The 17,141-nt window shown below is 39.7% G+C and overlaps 1 protein-coding gene and 1 long non-coding RNA gene across 3 annotated transcripts; one reads left to right on the plus strand and one right to left on the minus strand.

The window, feature by feature from the left end:
* Positions 1–2,854: 2,854 nt before the first annotated feature.
* On the minus strand, positions 2,855–11,547 carry LOC148390026 (uncharacterized). Its single transcript, XR_015861838.1, has 3 exons — positions 11,441–11,547; positions 3,447–3,503; positions 2,855–3,202 (listed from the first exon to the last, which is right to left on the minus strand). It is a non-coding gene; the product is annotated as an uncharacterized LOC148390026 (long non-coding RNA).
* Positions 11,548–13,332: 1,785 nt separating this feature from the next.
* ntmt1 (N-terminal Xaa-Pro-Lys N-methyltransferase 1) lies at positions 13,333–16,853 on the plus strand. 2 transcript variants are annotated; one of them, XM_088392171.1, is made up of 4 exons: positions 13,333–13,488; positions 14,146–14,305; positions 15,368–15,620; positions 15,759–16,853. In XM_088392171.1, the coding sequence occupies exons 2-4, from the start codon at positions 14,150–14,152 to the stop codon at positions 16,013–16,015; spliced, it is 666 nt and encodes a 221-aa protein (XP_088248297.1). In that variant the 5' UTR covers positions 13,333–13,488; positions 14,146–14,149; the 3' UTR covers positions 16,016–16,853. The 2 variants fall into 2 exon arrangements, with proteins under 2 accessions (XP_088248297.1, XP_088248298.1); XM_088392172.1 differs by having other exon boundaries at positions 13,336–13,488; positions 14,149–14,305.
* Positions 16,854–17,141: the final 288 nt, after the last annotated feature.

The following is a 17,141-nucleotide window of genomic DNA, read 5'->3' on the forward strand; positions in this document are numbered from 1 at the left end:
CATAACTCCTGGGGGGAGTGTTGTTTGTTTGTTTGTTTGTTTGTTTTAGGTTCACGCGGGCTTCGGGATCATAGGAGTAGATGCAGGGACGCTTGGAGGTTCTATTGAGCACTCCGATGAGACGACCACCACCAATCATCCCCGTGCCCCGAACAACCCCAAAGGAGAAGAATTGTTTGCTGACGACTGGTTATGGAGATGTCGTTTACTAGGGAACTCCTGAACGCTGACCGGGGCCTGGGAAGAGACTCTGAGGACGGTGAAGTGGACATAAAGATCTTGGATGGACAGCAGGCCCTGGGCAGTGATCCCAGAGCAATTCACGACTGAACATACAGTGGACTGGACTTTGCATCGACAGTCACATACATTTGCAAGGGGGGCAAAACTAAGAGCATTTCAACTTTGCAGTATGCTGTGATATTGTGTCAATATTATGTCCTTCATTACTTTATCAAATGACCACATGTGGCATTAATTTAATTTGTCACATGACTAAAAGGTTCACATCAGCGTCTGCTGTCCAGAATATCAGGTTGGCCCAGCGTGAACAAGATGAGTGGGATCGCCTTGCGTAAATCGCCTACCTGTCTATTTTTCTTGACGATCCAGAACAAAATACATTCCATTATAACGAACATAGCCAAAGCCAGATGAAGGGCTGTAGTTCTGATAAACTCTGGAATGTAAACTTTCATGTTTTTCGATGGTGCTATACTATATTGTGTAAGCATATGCTCATGTATACACATATGTACTTATTAGTTGATGTTTTGTTTTCCCATGAATTCCAATGATAAACAGGGGGGAATGTTGGAAATTATATACTTTTTATCATTGGATTCTATGTAAAAACTTTTGTGTGCAAGATTCTCCGCAGTATCTGGCCTCGTGAAAATGACTTGGGGGCATATGGCAGTCATTAGCCGTGCTATACAATAAGCCCCACAGTTAGCTAGACATGTACAGATCATGAGATTGTCATGGGATGGCTGAAGCAGACAAAGGTCTTATTTAAGATGAAGTCATGAGTACGACACAGCGATGTATTCCCTAGCGATGTATTCCCTACGTCTTTGTTAAGCTAATGGTCATGAGACGTCCATACTGCCCCGTCCATAAGAGTATCCCCTTTGTTCTGTGGGAATGGGATATAACTATGGAATGTTTTTCCTGTCTGGAAACCTACTCGACCATGTACACTTGCCCCTTTGTTTCTCTCTCAATAAATGGCACGGCCGAAACTCAGAGCAGACTGCGAATCACTGCCACACTTGCTGTGTGTCTGTGGTGCGTCCTTCTGCGCAGAAGAAAACGCCAAGCCAAAAAGACCTACCGTCTCTGAGATTGATTTCTGTTAAATGTTGTCAACCCAACACCTTGGATATTGAAATGAAAGCTGATGGCTGAAGTTCAATTTGGAAAACTGAAAAGGGCCCTGTGTTCCACACTTGGTCTGACTGCCCCAAACTTAAGGAAGGAACAAGTAGTCCAAGCAGTTTGCTCTTTGCCTCTGGGTAATGTATTGGCCCAGGTCAATGGGGGTGAGTAACATCCATTTTTTTTTTATTTGAGTTGGTAATTCCTTCCCAGGGAGAAAACTTTGCCATTTTAGAAAAGGAATGACCAGCTATAAAATGGGACTTGGAAACTCTGAAATTCTACCTAACGCTAGACTAATATTACTTTGACTCCTTTGTAGACGGGGCTTAAGCCTCTATCCTGTTCACTTTTCATAAGTTCACAAATCAGAAAGTGGACTACGATTCGAGTACGAGTACGTAGAACTGACAAAGTTTCAGCGGTGTTGATGTTGAGGCGGTGTTAGACGCTGTAGTTGTCTCATATCTGAAATGAAATGACAATTGAGCAAGAAAAAAAAAACATTCACTGCTCATTGTGATACGGCTATGAATGCTCTCAGCAGTCTGTATAAAGGCATTTTCATTCCGCGAGCATGCTAAAGCTCCAATATGTTGCTGTTACGGAAGAAAATAAGGCTACATTTAGCATTAATGAAATTCCACGGAATGGAACATCTTTTGTTCAGAACATCATACTTTTCAACTTCATCCATTGTTGACATTTTTTCTATGCTAAATTTCGCTGTTGACTTCACTTTCACCCACAAAATAGAACTTTTCAAGCGTTTGGTAACTAATAAATGAAAACAACACAGTGCATTTCTTTCTAAATGACAATATCACTTCTTACCTTCTTACTTCTTAGTAGAAGGCCATTTGTCCGTACGTCACTTCTCCCCACTGCTAAAATGTGATGTTTACCAAGTGCTTGCCTGGCGTCGAGCACAAGCAAGTATCAATCTTCTTTTGTTCGTCACTTGTCATGGTTTTCCTTTTTTTAGCTTTTTTTTGAAGAAACTGTGTGTGTCTGGGATATATAGATAGCAGTCTCTTCTGAGAAGCGGTATGGCAAAATATTGGCTTCTGGTCACTATGACAACAAGCTTACGCGACAACGCGCTTGATGTCACAGAAAGAGCGCCGGAAATTCGTACCCTATCCAGTTTTACTTTCCAGAGTGTTAACCTGATATGTATTAGATGTGTGTATCATAAATGTTCAAATGAAAAGGCTATTATAAAGATATTTTGGGGCAAAACCCATTGGAATGCCTCTTTAATATAATTAAGAAGGGCATTTTTGAGCTTTGATTATTATGATGTAATACAGTATGCACAAAACAATAATATTTAACAATATAATATACCGTATTTTCCGGACTCTAAGTCACTCCGGAGTATAAGTCGCACCAGCCATAAAATACACAATAAAGAAGAAAAACAAACATATATAAGTCGCACCGGAGTATAAGTCGCATTTGTGGGGGAAATTTATTTGACAAAATCCAACACCAAGAAGAGACTTGAATAGGCAACAACAGGCTGAACAGTACGGTATGCTCACATTACATAAACACATAAACGAGGAACTGAGAACATGCCTGACGTAATATTTTAAGAGTTATTCAAATAACTACAACATAAATAACAAGTTTATCGAACCATCCGTGTCACTCCAAATCAGTAAATCCAACAAAATCTTCGTCCTCTGTGTCATTTATAAACAACTCTGCTGACTCTGGAAGTACGTGCTGCGCTTCCTCTTCTTCGTGGCTTACGTCAGACTCATCGTCAGTTGTAGTTTCGATTATTCCACAGGCCTGGAGCGCCCTCATGCTGCTTAGTGTGAAAATATGTGAAGTGTTATAATAATGTGTTAATAATTTCACATATAAGTCATTCCTGAGTATAAGTTGCACCCCCGGCCAAACTATGAAGAAAACTGCGATTATAGTCCAGAAAATACGGTATGTAACAAATGTAATAATACAATAGTATATATACAATATAGTATATATCATATATATTATATACATAATACAATATAATAATCATTATCCTCATCATCATAATCATTACCTACCCCACTACATTTGACCAGATGGTGGATTTGTCACTGCACCGTAGCGCTGTTCAAATTCTGAGGGGGTGAAAAGGTTTAGAAAATTGGAAAGCACAACAAATACATCATTCTACAATACAAACAATCATTGTAATAATAAATCACTATAGCAAATTGCAAAGCACAAACACAACAGAAAAACTGCAATCATTGAATAGTCGCTACAAGTTATTTGGAACCAATAAAACATTTCGATGCAGTTAATAGATAATGAAGCTGTCGTGGGGATGAAAAAGAAATGGTTTCTGCATCTTCAGAAGGACCTAGAAGCTTTGATGGAACATCTGGGAGATGAGTCTTTTTGCAAGCCCTTCCTGTGGTTTTCTTGCCTGCTAGAGATGCCCTTCCTGTCTGTTGCCTGGCAACAGAGAAGGAGAAATAGATGAGGTGATGAGTGAAGGTGAGCACAGGGAGATCGGAGAAGAGAAAAAAGAAATGAGGGGGTGATCAGCCTAGTTGGTGTTTTCTTTTTGTCAAGCTGGCACACAATGTTCAATATCTAAGCAAAGACCTCGTTAATCAAAAATTTTGAGCTACAGTATATTGAGGCTGATATGAGCTTCATGTAACAACAGTTAACACAACAAAAGGTAACTTTTTTTCTTTTCAGATTTTGCAACCTATGTATCTCTATATAGTGTATTGAATTGATATATGAAAGTTTTATATTGTCACTATGAATTTAACTAGATTGTTGATATAGTGTTGGATCTAAAATCTAACAACACTCAAAACTCACCTTTTAAATTCTGCATTATAGTAATCAAATAAAAATATGACAAAGTAATGTTTCTTTTGATAACTTAAAAACAGGTATTAAACTTGTGTTCCTAACATTTTAGACATACCGTAATTTCCGGACTATATTTCCGCGACTTTTTTCCAAAATTTTGGACCCTGCGGCTTATAGTCAGGTGCGGCTTATATAAGATTTTTTTCGTGATTTTCGTGATGACTTGATCACTTTTACTCTTAACACTATTATATACAGTAAAAGCTACAAAACAAACTGACAAATAACTCGTTTTCAAATCAGACGAGTAAAAACTGGCCAAATATTTAAAAAAAAGATATTATTAAAAGTGAAGACAATTTGCAATTCTAGTAATGACACACGAATTTGATGCACAATTTGTCTTCGCGGGCCACATAGAATGATGTGGCGGGCCGTATCTGGCCCCCGGGCCTTGAGTTTGACACCTGTGCTCTAAACCCTTTCTCTTACTCTGCCATGTCACTCAGAGATTACACAAAGCAGTGGCGCTGTTTGGCCCATCTGTATCGTATTAAAACCCAATCAATCAGCATTTAAATTCAATTCTTCTGACATTTTGCTCACCAAAAACAAGTTGTAATGAATGTGAACTTTTAATGCATTTTATTCAGAAGGTTACTTTGAACCTTAAACGGCGGCGCGGCGTACTTATGGATTTTTACGGCCTCCGGCCTCCAGTAGGCGCTCTAGCAGGAAGCAAGAGCGAGACAGGTGAAGAAGAGATAATGCACCAAAGAAGACGCGCAAGTTTGTGTTTACATTTCGTGCATCACGCAGAACGCGATCAAGACGGACATTACTGAAAGGAAGCCTTTATACACAAACCGTCTTCATGGGGGACAAAATAAATGCATATGATGCCGCTTTTAAGCCAAAGGCAGTCATTGTTGATGACATTATCTTGTGTCTACTCTGGAGCGTACTTATGGATTTTTACGGCCTCCGGTTTCCAGGGGGCGCTCTAGCAGGAAGCAAGAGCGAGACAGACGAAGAAGAGATAATGCGCCGAAGAAGACGTACTAGTTTGTGTTTTGATCGTCTCGCGCATCACGCACACATCCGCGCTCACACAAAGACAGGAAGCTTTTATACACAAACCGTCATTATGGGGGACAAAAGAAATGCATATGATGCCGCTTTTAAGCTATACGTGTCGCTCGCTAGTTTAATGTAATTTAGCGCTTCGTGCATGAATAAGATTAGCATGAACAGACCCTCTTCACACTCGTGTGCACGTGCGGCTTACAGTCCGGTGCGGTTTATGTAAGAAAAAAACTGAAATATCCCTGAATTTTAGCTGGTGCGGCTTATAATCCGGTGCGGTTTATAGTCCGGCAATTACGGTACTCTAGATGGGTTGCTGTAATGATCTACTGAAGACTTTTAAGGAACCAGAATCATAAGCATGATAGTTTAATGGTCAATAACGTTTAGTAGTCTTCACTTTATCGAATGAGTCAGCATTAGTTTGTATGATTATTGTATTGTTTCGTAATATTTGACCAAATTTAATGTTTAATGAGTCACTTCACAATTTTCAATCGTAGTATCCTAAAGAATATTCTTTAATAATCAACCTGATGAAAGCATTTGTAAGTTCTTCGGTTTGGTCCCTGCTTTAATAACACCTGATCATCGGGTAATATTAACCGTTCAATTATTGTAACCGTTACAGCACACTGGATGTCACCAGATTCCAGAATTATGTGAGTTTTGTGTTCCATTGTAGTTAGATAAACCTTTCAACTAATTTTTTTTTTATTCCTTTAAGACATCCTGAGATACAAGCAGGTGATGGTTTCCAATTCGATTTATCTCTACACAGTAAACTAAATTAAGAATTCATTAATCACCAAATGTTCACCTTATAATGGAATCTTAAGATTTTTTACAACTTGACTTGACCTGGTGAGGCTCACATCCAATAAGGCTTTCTTAAACATTGTGTGATTACAGCAGTATAACCTCAGACATAGAGGATAAAATAACTTGTTTAGGGGCCAGTCTGCATCGACTGGAATATTTTACACACATTTGGCTTTCAGTTGAGAGATTTTCAGGCCCTCTTGTATGCAGTACGGACTCTTCTGCACATTCTTGTGAATGTTTTTTTTTATCTGGTTTTGGAATGTGGGGTGAAGCAACCAGAGTACTCGTTTCCTTCCACATCCCAAAAACATGGTCAATTTCTTATATGAGTGAGAAACAATCTTGTCCAAAGTTAACTGAGATAAGCTTCAGAAAACCTGAACAGAAAAAGAGGTATACATTGAATGAATGTCTTCCCAATCACATAAAAACATAATGCAAACAGTCTAACCATCACTACAACAGACACATGTAAAGGTCAAAGAGCACAAGAATAATCATAGAGTTCAACCAAAGCTGCCCCCCACGCACAGATTACCATCATCAAGCATTTTATCAATTTTCACTTGATCTTCTTTCTTTGTATAATCAGTAAACAGGTGAATAAAAGACATGTACAGAATTGGTCCACTAAAGAGAAGCTGCAAATTCAGTCTTCTTACAAAAGACCACTCAATAATCAGTAGCATTAGTGCATGATTGTAAAAATTCTTGAAGGACACCTAAACGTTTTAAACCTGTTGAACCTTGTACTCTTTACTCTTGAACACAAAAGCTAGTTCCACACAGGCAGTATAGAAGACTCATAGAACTCAATTAAGATCACTATAGTTTATAATTTAGAATACTTATTGACTGAGATCACAGAAAAGTTGCCAACAAAAGTACAAGGAAAAATTGTGGATGTTTACAGGCAACAATCAGACGGAGAATATTCAAGCACACTTGGAATGGTTCAAATGAGCTACTTGTATTATGCAGCAGTTTGGCGAGATTTTTTTGTTTTGTCTACTTACGTTGTTACTGTAAGTAGAAAGAAAAGTTGCTGTACTAAGTTTAAACCAAGCTGTATTCCAAATTACCTGAGTTGTCAAGTAACAAGTGAGTCCGCACCACCAGACTCATCAACAGCTTCATACCATGTGACCGCATCACAAGAAACTACTGCATTTGGCAAAACAGGTGAAATCATTTCCTTGGCACGGGTAAATGGCGGAACCTTGTAGTGGGGGACTGGGTCAAATTTGGGTCCCAGGTTCACAACAGTTGAGATTCTGTTCATCTAGGGGCATTCCATCCTGGTACTCGGGTACAGATGTTTTATGTCTCCCTGCTGCAACCAACTTGATTCATATGATCAGATAGCAAGCCTGATCGGTTCAATCAAGTGTTGCAACAGGGAGAAGTAGCAAACATGTAGGAATCCAGGCCCCTAAGAGCAAGATTGAAAACCTCTGATTGAAAACCCACTTATCTTGTTTACGGTTGTCACATAAACTGTCCTAGCTGTCTTTGGGCCAAAGGTCAAATCAAGGAAATTGTGAATGGGACACTGGGAATCCAGTACTATAATTTTCATTGTATGCACTGCTATACTAACAATATTGGTCTGAATGTGTCAAGACTTCAAATAATCTCTGACTGAATTTTTCAGATACAAATCAATTGAAGAATTGAATTTTGCACCTGAGCATTTCCTGGATACTCTTCTTTTGACCCGCAGCAAATAAAGGCTGGAAACAAGGGGGCATTAAGGAAAAGAGTCTCAATAGAGAATATTTCCCTAGAGTGACAAGAAGGACTAAATGAAATAGAGGGAATCTCCACAGAAGGGGTGATGGGGATGTAGTCTCCAAACTAGCCAGTGTGGGTGGAGAACGAGATAGAAGGATCAATATCTAATTTCAGTGCTGGACTCGCTGCGGACGTTTTTCCAATAAGACTCAGACAGAACAGCAAAGTTTGAATAGCAGTGTATAGCTTTTTCCGTCCCTTTGTCTTCTCCTTTTCTCACCAGCTTCCTTTCTGTAGCCATCTGCATTCGCACCTGTCCATGTCTGAATTCTGGGTGAACGGGATGCAAGAAATGCCAACATGAGGAACATGATCATACTTAGGTTTTTTTTTTTTTTTGCTCTGGGGTTTTTGTTTGGTATAATTTTCTTCATATTATTTTGTGAAGGAGCCTCCTCTACACAAGGAGTCCCATGCAACCATTTCATTTCCAATTCAAAGCTTGAAACTGTGGATCATGCATAAATTATTGAAAAGTGAGTACACATATTCAGTATAGTCAGGACAGAGTTTAGCATTACTCAAGCTTCTGGATATTCTAACAGCTAGCCTACCGACTTCTATTTGCTCTTCAACCACTACTTCATTTTAATCTTTCTTTTAAAAAAGTCTTCACACTGCTTCTTAATTCAGGGAAGGAATTCAGCGAGGGCTCCCAGGACTGAATCTTGCCGATAGTTCCGCAAGAGAGAAGCCTGATAGCTGAAGTCTCTGTTTCTGAGCCACTCTGGGAACTTTGTGTAATGTTACTGTGTGGTGATAAGGCATTGTCAGAGACAGTGGTGCTTGGCTATTTAGAGCCAGTGACAGATGAGTGATGTCAAAAGTCAGGAAGAGATAAGTCTGGTGACATCCCTGCCATTATCAGAAGATTTCTCCAAAATTTATATTTTTGCTATTTCATTCATACTTTCCGGTATGACCACTCAAATTGGGGGTTAGTTTTTAGCTCGGAATTTCTTTTACAAAAAAATGATCATAATAACGGTAGAGCTTGGACTGACACGCATTTACTCCATTTACAAATCAATGGGTGCATTTGTAAATATGCTCAGCTTTCGGAAACTCAAAGATTTGTTTTTTCAGAGTGCCCCAAAAGAGAAGTGCCGTAGCTCAGGTGCGTCAGGTGCGTCTGGGGAAAATGTTCAGCTGTATAACATAGGTTGCATTTTGAAATTAGTGGCACACTCTGCCTCTCCAAACACGCACACATTCAGAGTGGTGTTAGTGAATCTCCAAAAGCACTCAGTGTTGACGGCAACGAACAACAGCGTTCCACTTTGACATAACTTTCCCTCCAACTACATATTTTTATTTGGTTTAAAATGGTTTATCTCAATTAAAATCCTATGTCACATTGTGACCAAAGTTCGAATCCTGTTCTGTTATTGCTGTACATCCTTGTTCTCGTGCATGCTAAACTAGCAACATGTCACAAACTGTGTCCGAATGTCCGCCCTTGTTCTCTCATATAGTGATCATAAGTCCGGTCCTCGAGAGCCTCTATCCAGCCTGTTTTAGCGGTATCCCCTGTCCAAAACATCAGATTCAAATCATCTAGGTTGTTTTTGCAAAGCTTGCTGAACAGCTGATCATCTACTTTTTTTAGGTGGTTGGCAAATATCTTTGGTGCATTAGTATCATCTTCTGGCCACTGGTAGTAATGCACAGACAAAGAACTTGAACATGATAGGGAGTGGCGATTTTACGTGTAAAAATCTCACTTGAGTAAAAATCTCACGACCAGTCGAAGTATGGAAAAAGTGTTTTCTAATCTGGAAATGTAAAATTAAAAAGTCTCATGGCCAAGATTGCGCTTTTCATTTTGAGTTTTAATAATTTAATTTATTATTTAGTTTCCTCGCTTGTGATAGGCGATGATAAATTAAGTTTGTTAGTTTGGAGAATAATAATAAAAGTTAAAAAAGTAAATTTACACACAGGGATCGGTACACTGTTACGCTGTTTATACAATAGTTTTGTCTTTCTGTCATGTTAAATGTATTTGAATGGGTTTGTATTATTTTAAAGTGTGTTTAGAATAAAAAAATAAATGCTATAAAAATATGCCAAGGTTTTATATATTTGGGATATTGATATATTGCAAATTTCACCCATCGTGGAAATGGTCTGGATTGTAATTTCCATGGTAAAGTGGAGCCGAGGTTTAGTCTATTAAATTAGTGGAATTAGCAGCTCGGGAACATTGAATTATCATGCTGAGCTGAATATACTGCAAACACTGCTCTGGAGCTCCCCACACTGGTGAGAGATAGCTGACATTAAGCTTATAACTCAACTGTATGCAGTATGCCATTGCGCTCTACAAAAAAACACGCTCGATGCATTTAAATATAGGTCTGCTTTTTGATGCCAATTGCCAGTCAATAAATAATGACTTAGCTAATGTGATACACAACTTAAATCAGCACAATTCATTACTGTTTGATATGTTTTCATCTAACATTGTGCTTGTAGTTTGTCTGTCATCAAATGACAGATTCTGTAAGTTCATTACATCAGTGGACTGATTAGTACTCAAAGCAAGAAGGTTCTGTGTTTGAATCTCTGCCTAGGATATTGTGGATGGAGTTCACATGAGCTACCTGTGCTTCCACCTATAACATGTAGGTTCATTGAAGTCATTCAAAGGTGACATGTAAGCGTGAATGGTTGCCGGGCTCTATGTGTCAGTCTCGGTGGCAGTGTTCCCTCCAATTTCTCAAGTGTCTGTGGAAACACACAAGCTCTCTGTGCACACTGACCGCTGTGTGCAACAACAGATGGATGGATGGATGGATGGATGGATGGATGGATGGATGGATGGATGGATGGATGGATGGATGGATGGATGGATGGATGGATGGATGGATGGATGGATGGATGGATGGATGGATGGATGGATGGATGGATGGATAGATAGATAGATAGATAGATAGATAGATAGATAGATAGATATTTGCACACACTCCGACAGCTGTTGAATCTCTAAAGAACTGCCGCATCTCTTATTTACTTTGGCTTGGCGAGTGGATGTGTCGCTGCTCGTTCGTTTCGCCATGATAAGTGGTTCGCTCCCTTAGCATTTGCATCTCTTTACTCTGCCGCACTGTGTTGTAGCGTAGGTGAACCATATCATATAATTGGCTGGACACCTGTCAAGCACTGATTTACACTACAAAAAGGCACAGAAAGAAAATCATTCGTCCACTTAATTAGATTAGATTAGATTAGATTAGATTAGATTAGATTAGATTAGATTAGATTAGATTAGATTAGATTAGATTAGATTAGATTAGATTAGATTAGATTAGATTAGGTCTAACATTAGCTATTAATCATTGAGTTTATGCAGAATTTTATTTTGTGCGCAGCATGGAGTTTCTTGTGCGCAGACTGCGTGACCAGTGCGCAATTGCACAGCTGCGCAACTTGGAGGGAACACTGCTCAACGTCTGGTTTCTCCCCACGTAAATGTCCAAGTCAATTCCAGGTCATATTTATAAGCAAACCCTACCTGGTGATGCTGCTTGTTAACCATGAAGAAATCTTGTTGGCTGAAATTTTTGGCGAAAATCTTTGACTAGCATTCTTAGGTTGGAAGCCGCTGCTGCTGTTTACTCAACCTTACAGAAACAAGTACAGAACTAGTATAGGGTCAACTGTAGTATTATTAGATTTATGTCTCAGTAATGGTTTCAACTTTGCACGTGGACCTGTAACCAATAGAAGGTTTAATTACAATTACCCAAATATTAAAATACAGCTGGGTTACACACACCTGGTTACGGCAGAGCAAATAGTGCAGAGTCGAGTGCCTCGATCTGAGGTAGCTCTTTACTGTCCTCCAGTGGTTCAAAAAGTCAAAGTCAGCTTTATTGTCAATTTCTCCACATGCCAAAGACACACAAAGAAACCGAAATTTCGTTCCCCCCTATCCCACGGTGACAAGACATGGCTCACAACAGACAAACAAGTAAACAAGTATAACAAAAGCGTGCTGAATAAATAATGAATAAATAACACAACAATAAATAAATAAATAAATAAATAAATAAGAGGAGCAGGAAAAAAAAAAGGAGCAAGTGCACGTACAGCAGACATTCCCGAAAATAGCGCAACAGTGCTGCACGCTACGCAGAAGGGGGTAGCGAGTTCAGGGCCCTAACAGCCTGGAGAAAGAAGCTGTTGGCGAGTCTGGTGGTGCGGGAGCGCAGGCTCCTGTACCTCTTCCCAGAGGGCAGAAGGTCAAACAAAGAGTGAGCCGGGTGACTCACATCTCTGGCAATCGAGGTTGCCTTGCGGGCGAGATGGGAGGTGTAAATGTCCTTCAGGGAGGGGAGCGAAGCACCAATAATCTTACCAGCCGTATTCACTATGCGCTGCAGGGCCTTCAAGTTCTGTTCAGTGCAGTTACCACCCCAGACAGCGATGCAACTGGTGAGGACGCTCTCAATGGTGCCACGGTAGAATGTAGACAGGACTGCCTGAGGAGCACATGCACGCCTGAGCTTCCGCAGGAGGTACAGGCGGCGCTGTAAGAGCGACTGTCGAGCGACACGTATCCGAAGTTCCGAATATCCTGTGTCCACCGCGGACGGCCCTAAGTTTGCATCTTGAGTCTCGATTTTATTTGAACGTGTTGCTTCTGAAATCGAGCCAGTAAAATATTGAATTACTGCATTTAGTATATGCCAGCAACCCTCGTAAGGATAAGCCGTTCCGATGATGGATGGATGGATGGATGGATGGATGGATGGATGGATGGATGGATGGATGGATGGATGGATGGATGGATAGATGGATGGATGGATGGATGGATGGATGGATGGATGGATGGATGGATGGATGGATGGATGGATGGATGGATGGATGGATGGATGGATGGATGGATGGATGGATGGATGGATGGATGGATGGATGGATGGATGGATGGATGGACGGACGGACGGACGGACGATATTCTAGCAATTTAAAAATTCATAAAAGTGTTAAATTTGAGCTTAATAAAATTTCCTCGAGTATTTACTCAAGAAAATAGTTTTACGTTCAGAAACGTGTCAAAATCTTTGTAGCGGTGTTTCGTTGCAAAGATTATATAGTAGGTGTGTGAATGCCCACTAAAAATATTATTATCAGAAAGAGAGCCCAAAAATTAAAATATGTTCAGGGCACCCACGAAGGCATTGGATGCTCTGCTGAAAATTAAAAAAAAAAATTACACTACCCAAATTATAATTACAAGGAATGAAATATGACATTATAATAAATGTCCTATTAAACGTACAATAATTGCAAGACGCTGTCATTCAAGCGTGACGTTGTTCGAAATGCATCATTCTAAAGCTCACAAATAACGGGGAAAGGACAGTGAAGGTGAGTAGAGACTATATACGACCAACAGGAGGCGCCCGTGATGCCCCTTTCGAGTAGGACCCAAATAAGGAAATGACGTCGAGCATCAAGAGTGATGGTCGCAAATAGAAAACTCAAGACCTGACACCGGTATCGGTGGATGTGGGTTCGAGAGGGAATAATTGGGGCGTGGAGCTGACAAAGCAGGAGGTGAATCCAGATACCGTTAATATGTTTTATGTGTTTCAGAGCTTGCATTTCACCTCGGAAACAATTTGTTATCGGCTAACGAGCTAGATGCTATATATGTAAGAAAAATAAAAATGCATTGCAACTTACGAGTACTACTCCAGTCACTAGTTAATGTGCTTTGAGACAGTGTATTTAACTCGACAAATCGTAAGATTGTTTAAAGTTAATGTGGGACTGACCATAGGTAGTTGTGTCGTTATTACCACGTGTGTGGAAAATGGAAATACTAGAAACATTCCGTCCCCACTTGAATGTCCCTCGATTTTGCTTTTAATTTAATTGTGTGTATTGGGTGACATCCATGCTGAGTCTACAACTTGTAAAATTGAGTATTTGTTTGACGTATCGGTGAGTTTTGTTGGTCTGGTAACTGATTCCAAAATTGGAGATGACACCCCCAACACTCCCCGTGGAGTGTGCCCGTATTTTCATTGTCTTTCTCATGATTTCATGGTTCATTTGCCTTATTTTACCATGAGACCAATTTATTTAATTTATTGCTTATGTTTAAGAAAGAACGTGAAACATATTTAATAACAATTACAATATAGAAAACACACACACACACAATTAGATTATTTTTCAACTAATGTTTTGAATGCATTGCGCTTCCAGCAGAATGGGTGACAAATCAGGAGAGACAACCTTCTATTCCAATGCTGAATGCTACTGGAAAGAAGTTCCGCCCACAGTGGACGGCATGCTGGGAGGCTATGGGAGGATCTCCACCATCGATATAAATGGATCCAAGGCTTTCCTTCGCAAATTCCTTGGCGTAAATTCTTTTGAAGCAATTCTTGTTGCACTGAACACACATGACATCCTGGGTTTGTGTGACAGGTTATTTTTTAAGAAGAAAATATACAGTTTTGTAAAATAATCTATGCATAACTTTATACGATATATTAGGATTAATTCAAAAACACTTTTAACAACTATGAACACAATATTATAACTTGTGACAATATAATCACCAAAAGTACCAAAAGATAAAACTATTTTCTCCCATGAGAAAGAAAAGTTTGTTTCTAACTTTTACCCTTCTTTAGTAATCAGTCGTGAAGCATGATTTGGTTTCTTCAAAAACACTGCTCTCGCACCAAAGTTGTTATAGTTAACAAAAACTAGCAAAATCTGTAATCGGGAAAAAACAATTTTTTGTTAACAAAATAAAAACAACAGTGATAACTGAAACTACATTTTATGTTCATAAAATTAACAATACATCAAATTAAGTGTAATTTTCATCTTTTTTTACATCTCAATTCATTTCGATTTCATATGTATTTCTTTTTTATTACTGCGTGGCTGAGAAGAAGGATGGTTTAACAGAATTGTAGTTTACCTCATTATGCAATACTCACTTTTTTTAATGTGGAACTCCACTGAAACTGTATATTCAAATATAAAACAAAAAAAATCCAACTAAAATATTTACAAAAATAAATAAAAACAGACACACTTTAAAATATGTATTAAGTAAATGATTTTTTTTTTTTTTAAAGTCCAAATCAATTAAATACTAACTACAATTAAAAATCCTAAATCATCATGACCCCTGTTTCCTACAAAAAAACGAGCTTGTGTCAGAACCGTGATTTTGACATTTTTTTTGTGTTAATAGAAATCAAAACTGAGAGAGGGCTGCTGGTAGTAAAAGTTTTTTTTTACAGCCTTACAACCAAGAAATGAGCTGTGAGCCCCACTGACTCATCGCATGTCAGCGACTGTTTTTCACATGCCAGTCTAATAATAGCGACATACTGGACAGATATTGAATATTGCAGCATACCCTCAATGCATTATTGACACCTGTGGGTGTTTGTCATTGGCGCAGGAAGGGGAGGGCAAGACAAGCGCCGGCTGTGCTCTGGATTGCGGCGCAGGTATTGGGAGGATCTCCAAGCGTCTGCTGCTGCCTCTCTTCAAGACGGTTGACCTCGTGGATGTGACGCAGGAGTTCTTGGACAAAGCTAAGATGTACCTGGGAGAGGATGGCAAGAAAGTGGGCAACTACTTCTGTAGCGGACTGCAGGACTTTGTTCCAGAGAGTGGACGCTATGATGTCATCTGGATCCAGTGGGTCATTGGTGAGTCTGGTCATCGTGTTCTGATAGACACTAACAAGACACTTCAATAGGTACTGCATAATCAAGTAGCTAGAGGTAGTAAATTACAATGGTAATTGAGATTTTGGAGTCACACTGAAATGGAACGCCCAACTCCAGGCCACCTGACCGACAACCACCTGGTGGAATTCCTGCGGCGCTGCCACAAAGCCTTGCGGCCCAACGGCCTCATCGTCATCAAGGACAATGTTTCATACGAAGGGGTGGTGCCGGATGAGGTGGACAGCAGCGTGTGTCGAGACCTGAAAATAGTCCACAGTCTGGTGAGCAGAGCAGGCCTTCGTGTCATCCACGAGGAGCAACAAGTAAACTTCCCAAAGGAGATCTTCCAAGTCCACAGTTTGGCTCTCCGATAAGAAGTGCTTAATAACAAGTGCAATTATATTTAATAAGATGTTTCTAGTCCACAGTCCTAAAATGATGTGATGGTATTCACTGTACAGTATGTTTTCATCATTGAGGTCTGCTTCATCTTATCTGACTGGATCTTTGCTGCAGGTCTTATTTATTTTTCAACATATTTGTTCGTTCCAGGCGAAATAATAGATCATTTTAACTTGGAGCTGATGGAGGTACATTGTGATGCTTTTCCAGTGGGGCTGCGAGTCAGAAACATACCAATAATTTCTGCATCTTATATGTGAAAGATAAGTACACTTGCTCTAAGTGCAGGCCTTCCTTTTAACAGTCTTTAATTGTATAATGCATTTCAGACGACTGAATGTTCTACACAAGCCATTAGCTAAATTAGAAAGCAGTCTGTTTCTCAGTACACTTTGATTCTATGTTGCAGCTGACTTTGCAACTAAACTACACAACTTTTACACAACTTCAAAATGGCGTCAATGAACTCACATTCTTGTTGACATTGCATCTGAAACACACTAACCGATGGTTGGAAGGAGCCAATTGAACATGACAGAAAATTAGCAACATTGCACTCACCACAACACTGGCATCAAAACAGGAGAACATTCTGTTTTGAGTTTTTTTTAACAGTAAAAATGTATCAATTGACTGTTAACTTCTATCGGCAATTAAGGACAGTTGAGCTGAATTTACACAATGGTTCAAGTGCCATGCATCGTGTAGAGGTAAAAATTGCATGGAATCATATCTTCAGATAATTTGTTTTCAGAACACTTCAAATACCATTAAATATTGTCAGGCTGGGAACAAGGCGGAGGACTCGGATGCAGAATCGTTTCTTTCTCTGATTTATTCCAGCACACACACTGATTAAAAGTACAACTCAAAACGCCTCTTGCGAGGGAAAACACGTGGCAAAAAGTTCAAACAAAAGCGTCGCACTGGGGCGAGACAAAAAGGCTATGGGGATCAAGGCACTAACAAAAAGCGTCGCTCGGTGGCGAGACAAAAAGGCTATGGGGATCAAGGCACTAACAAAAAGCGTCGCTCTGTGGCGAGACAAAAAGGAGGAATCTTACTGAGAGCTCGGACGTCAAAGAATCGCTGGTGGTC

Source organism: Syngnathus floridae, chromosome 12 (genome assembly GCF_059516105.1).
Source record: "Syngnathus floridae isolate MCC-2025c chromosome 12, RoL_Sflo_1.0, whole genome shotgun sequence".
In the NCBI taxonomy this organism is placed as follows: Eukaryota; Metazoa; Chordata; class Actinopteri; order Syngnathiformes; family Syngnathidae; genus Syngnathus; species Syngnathus floridae.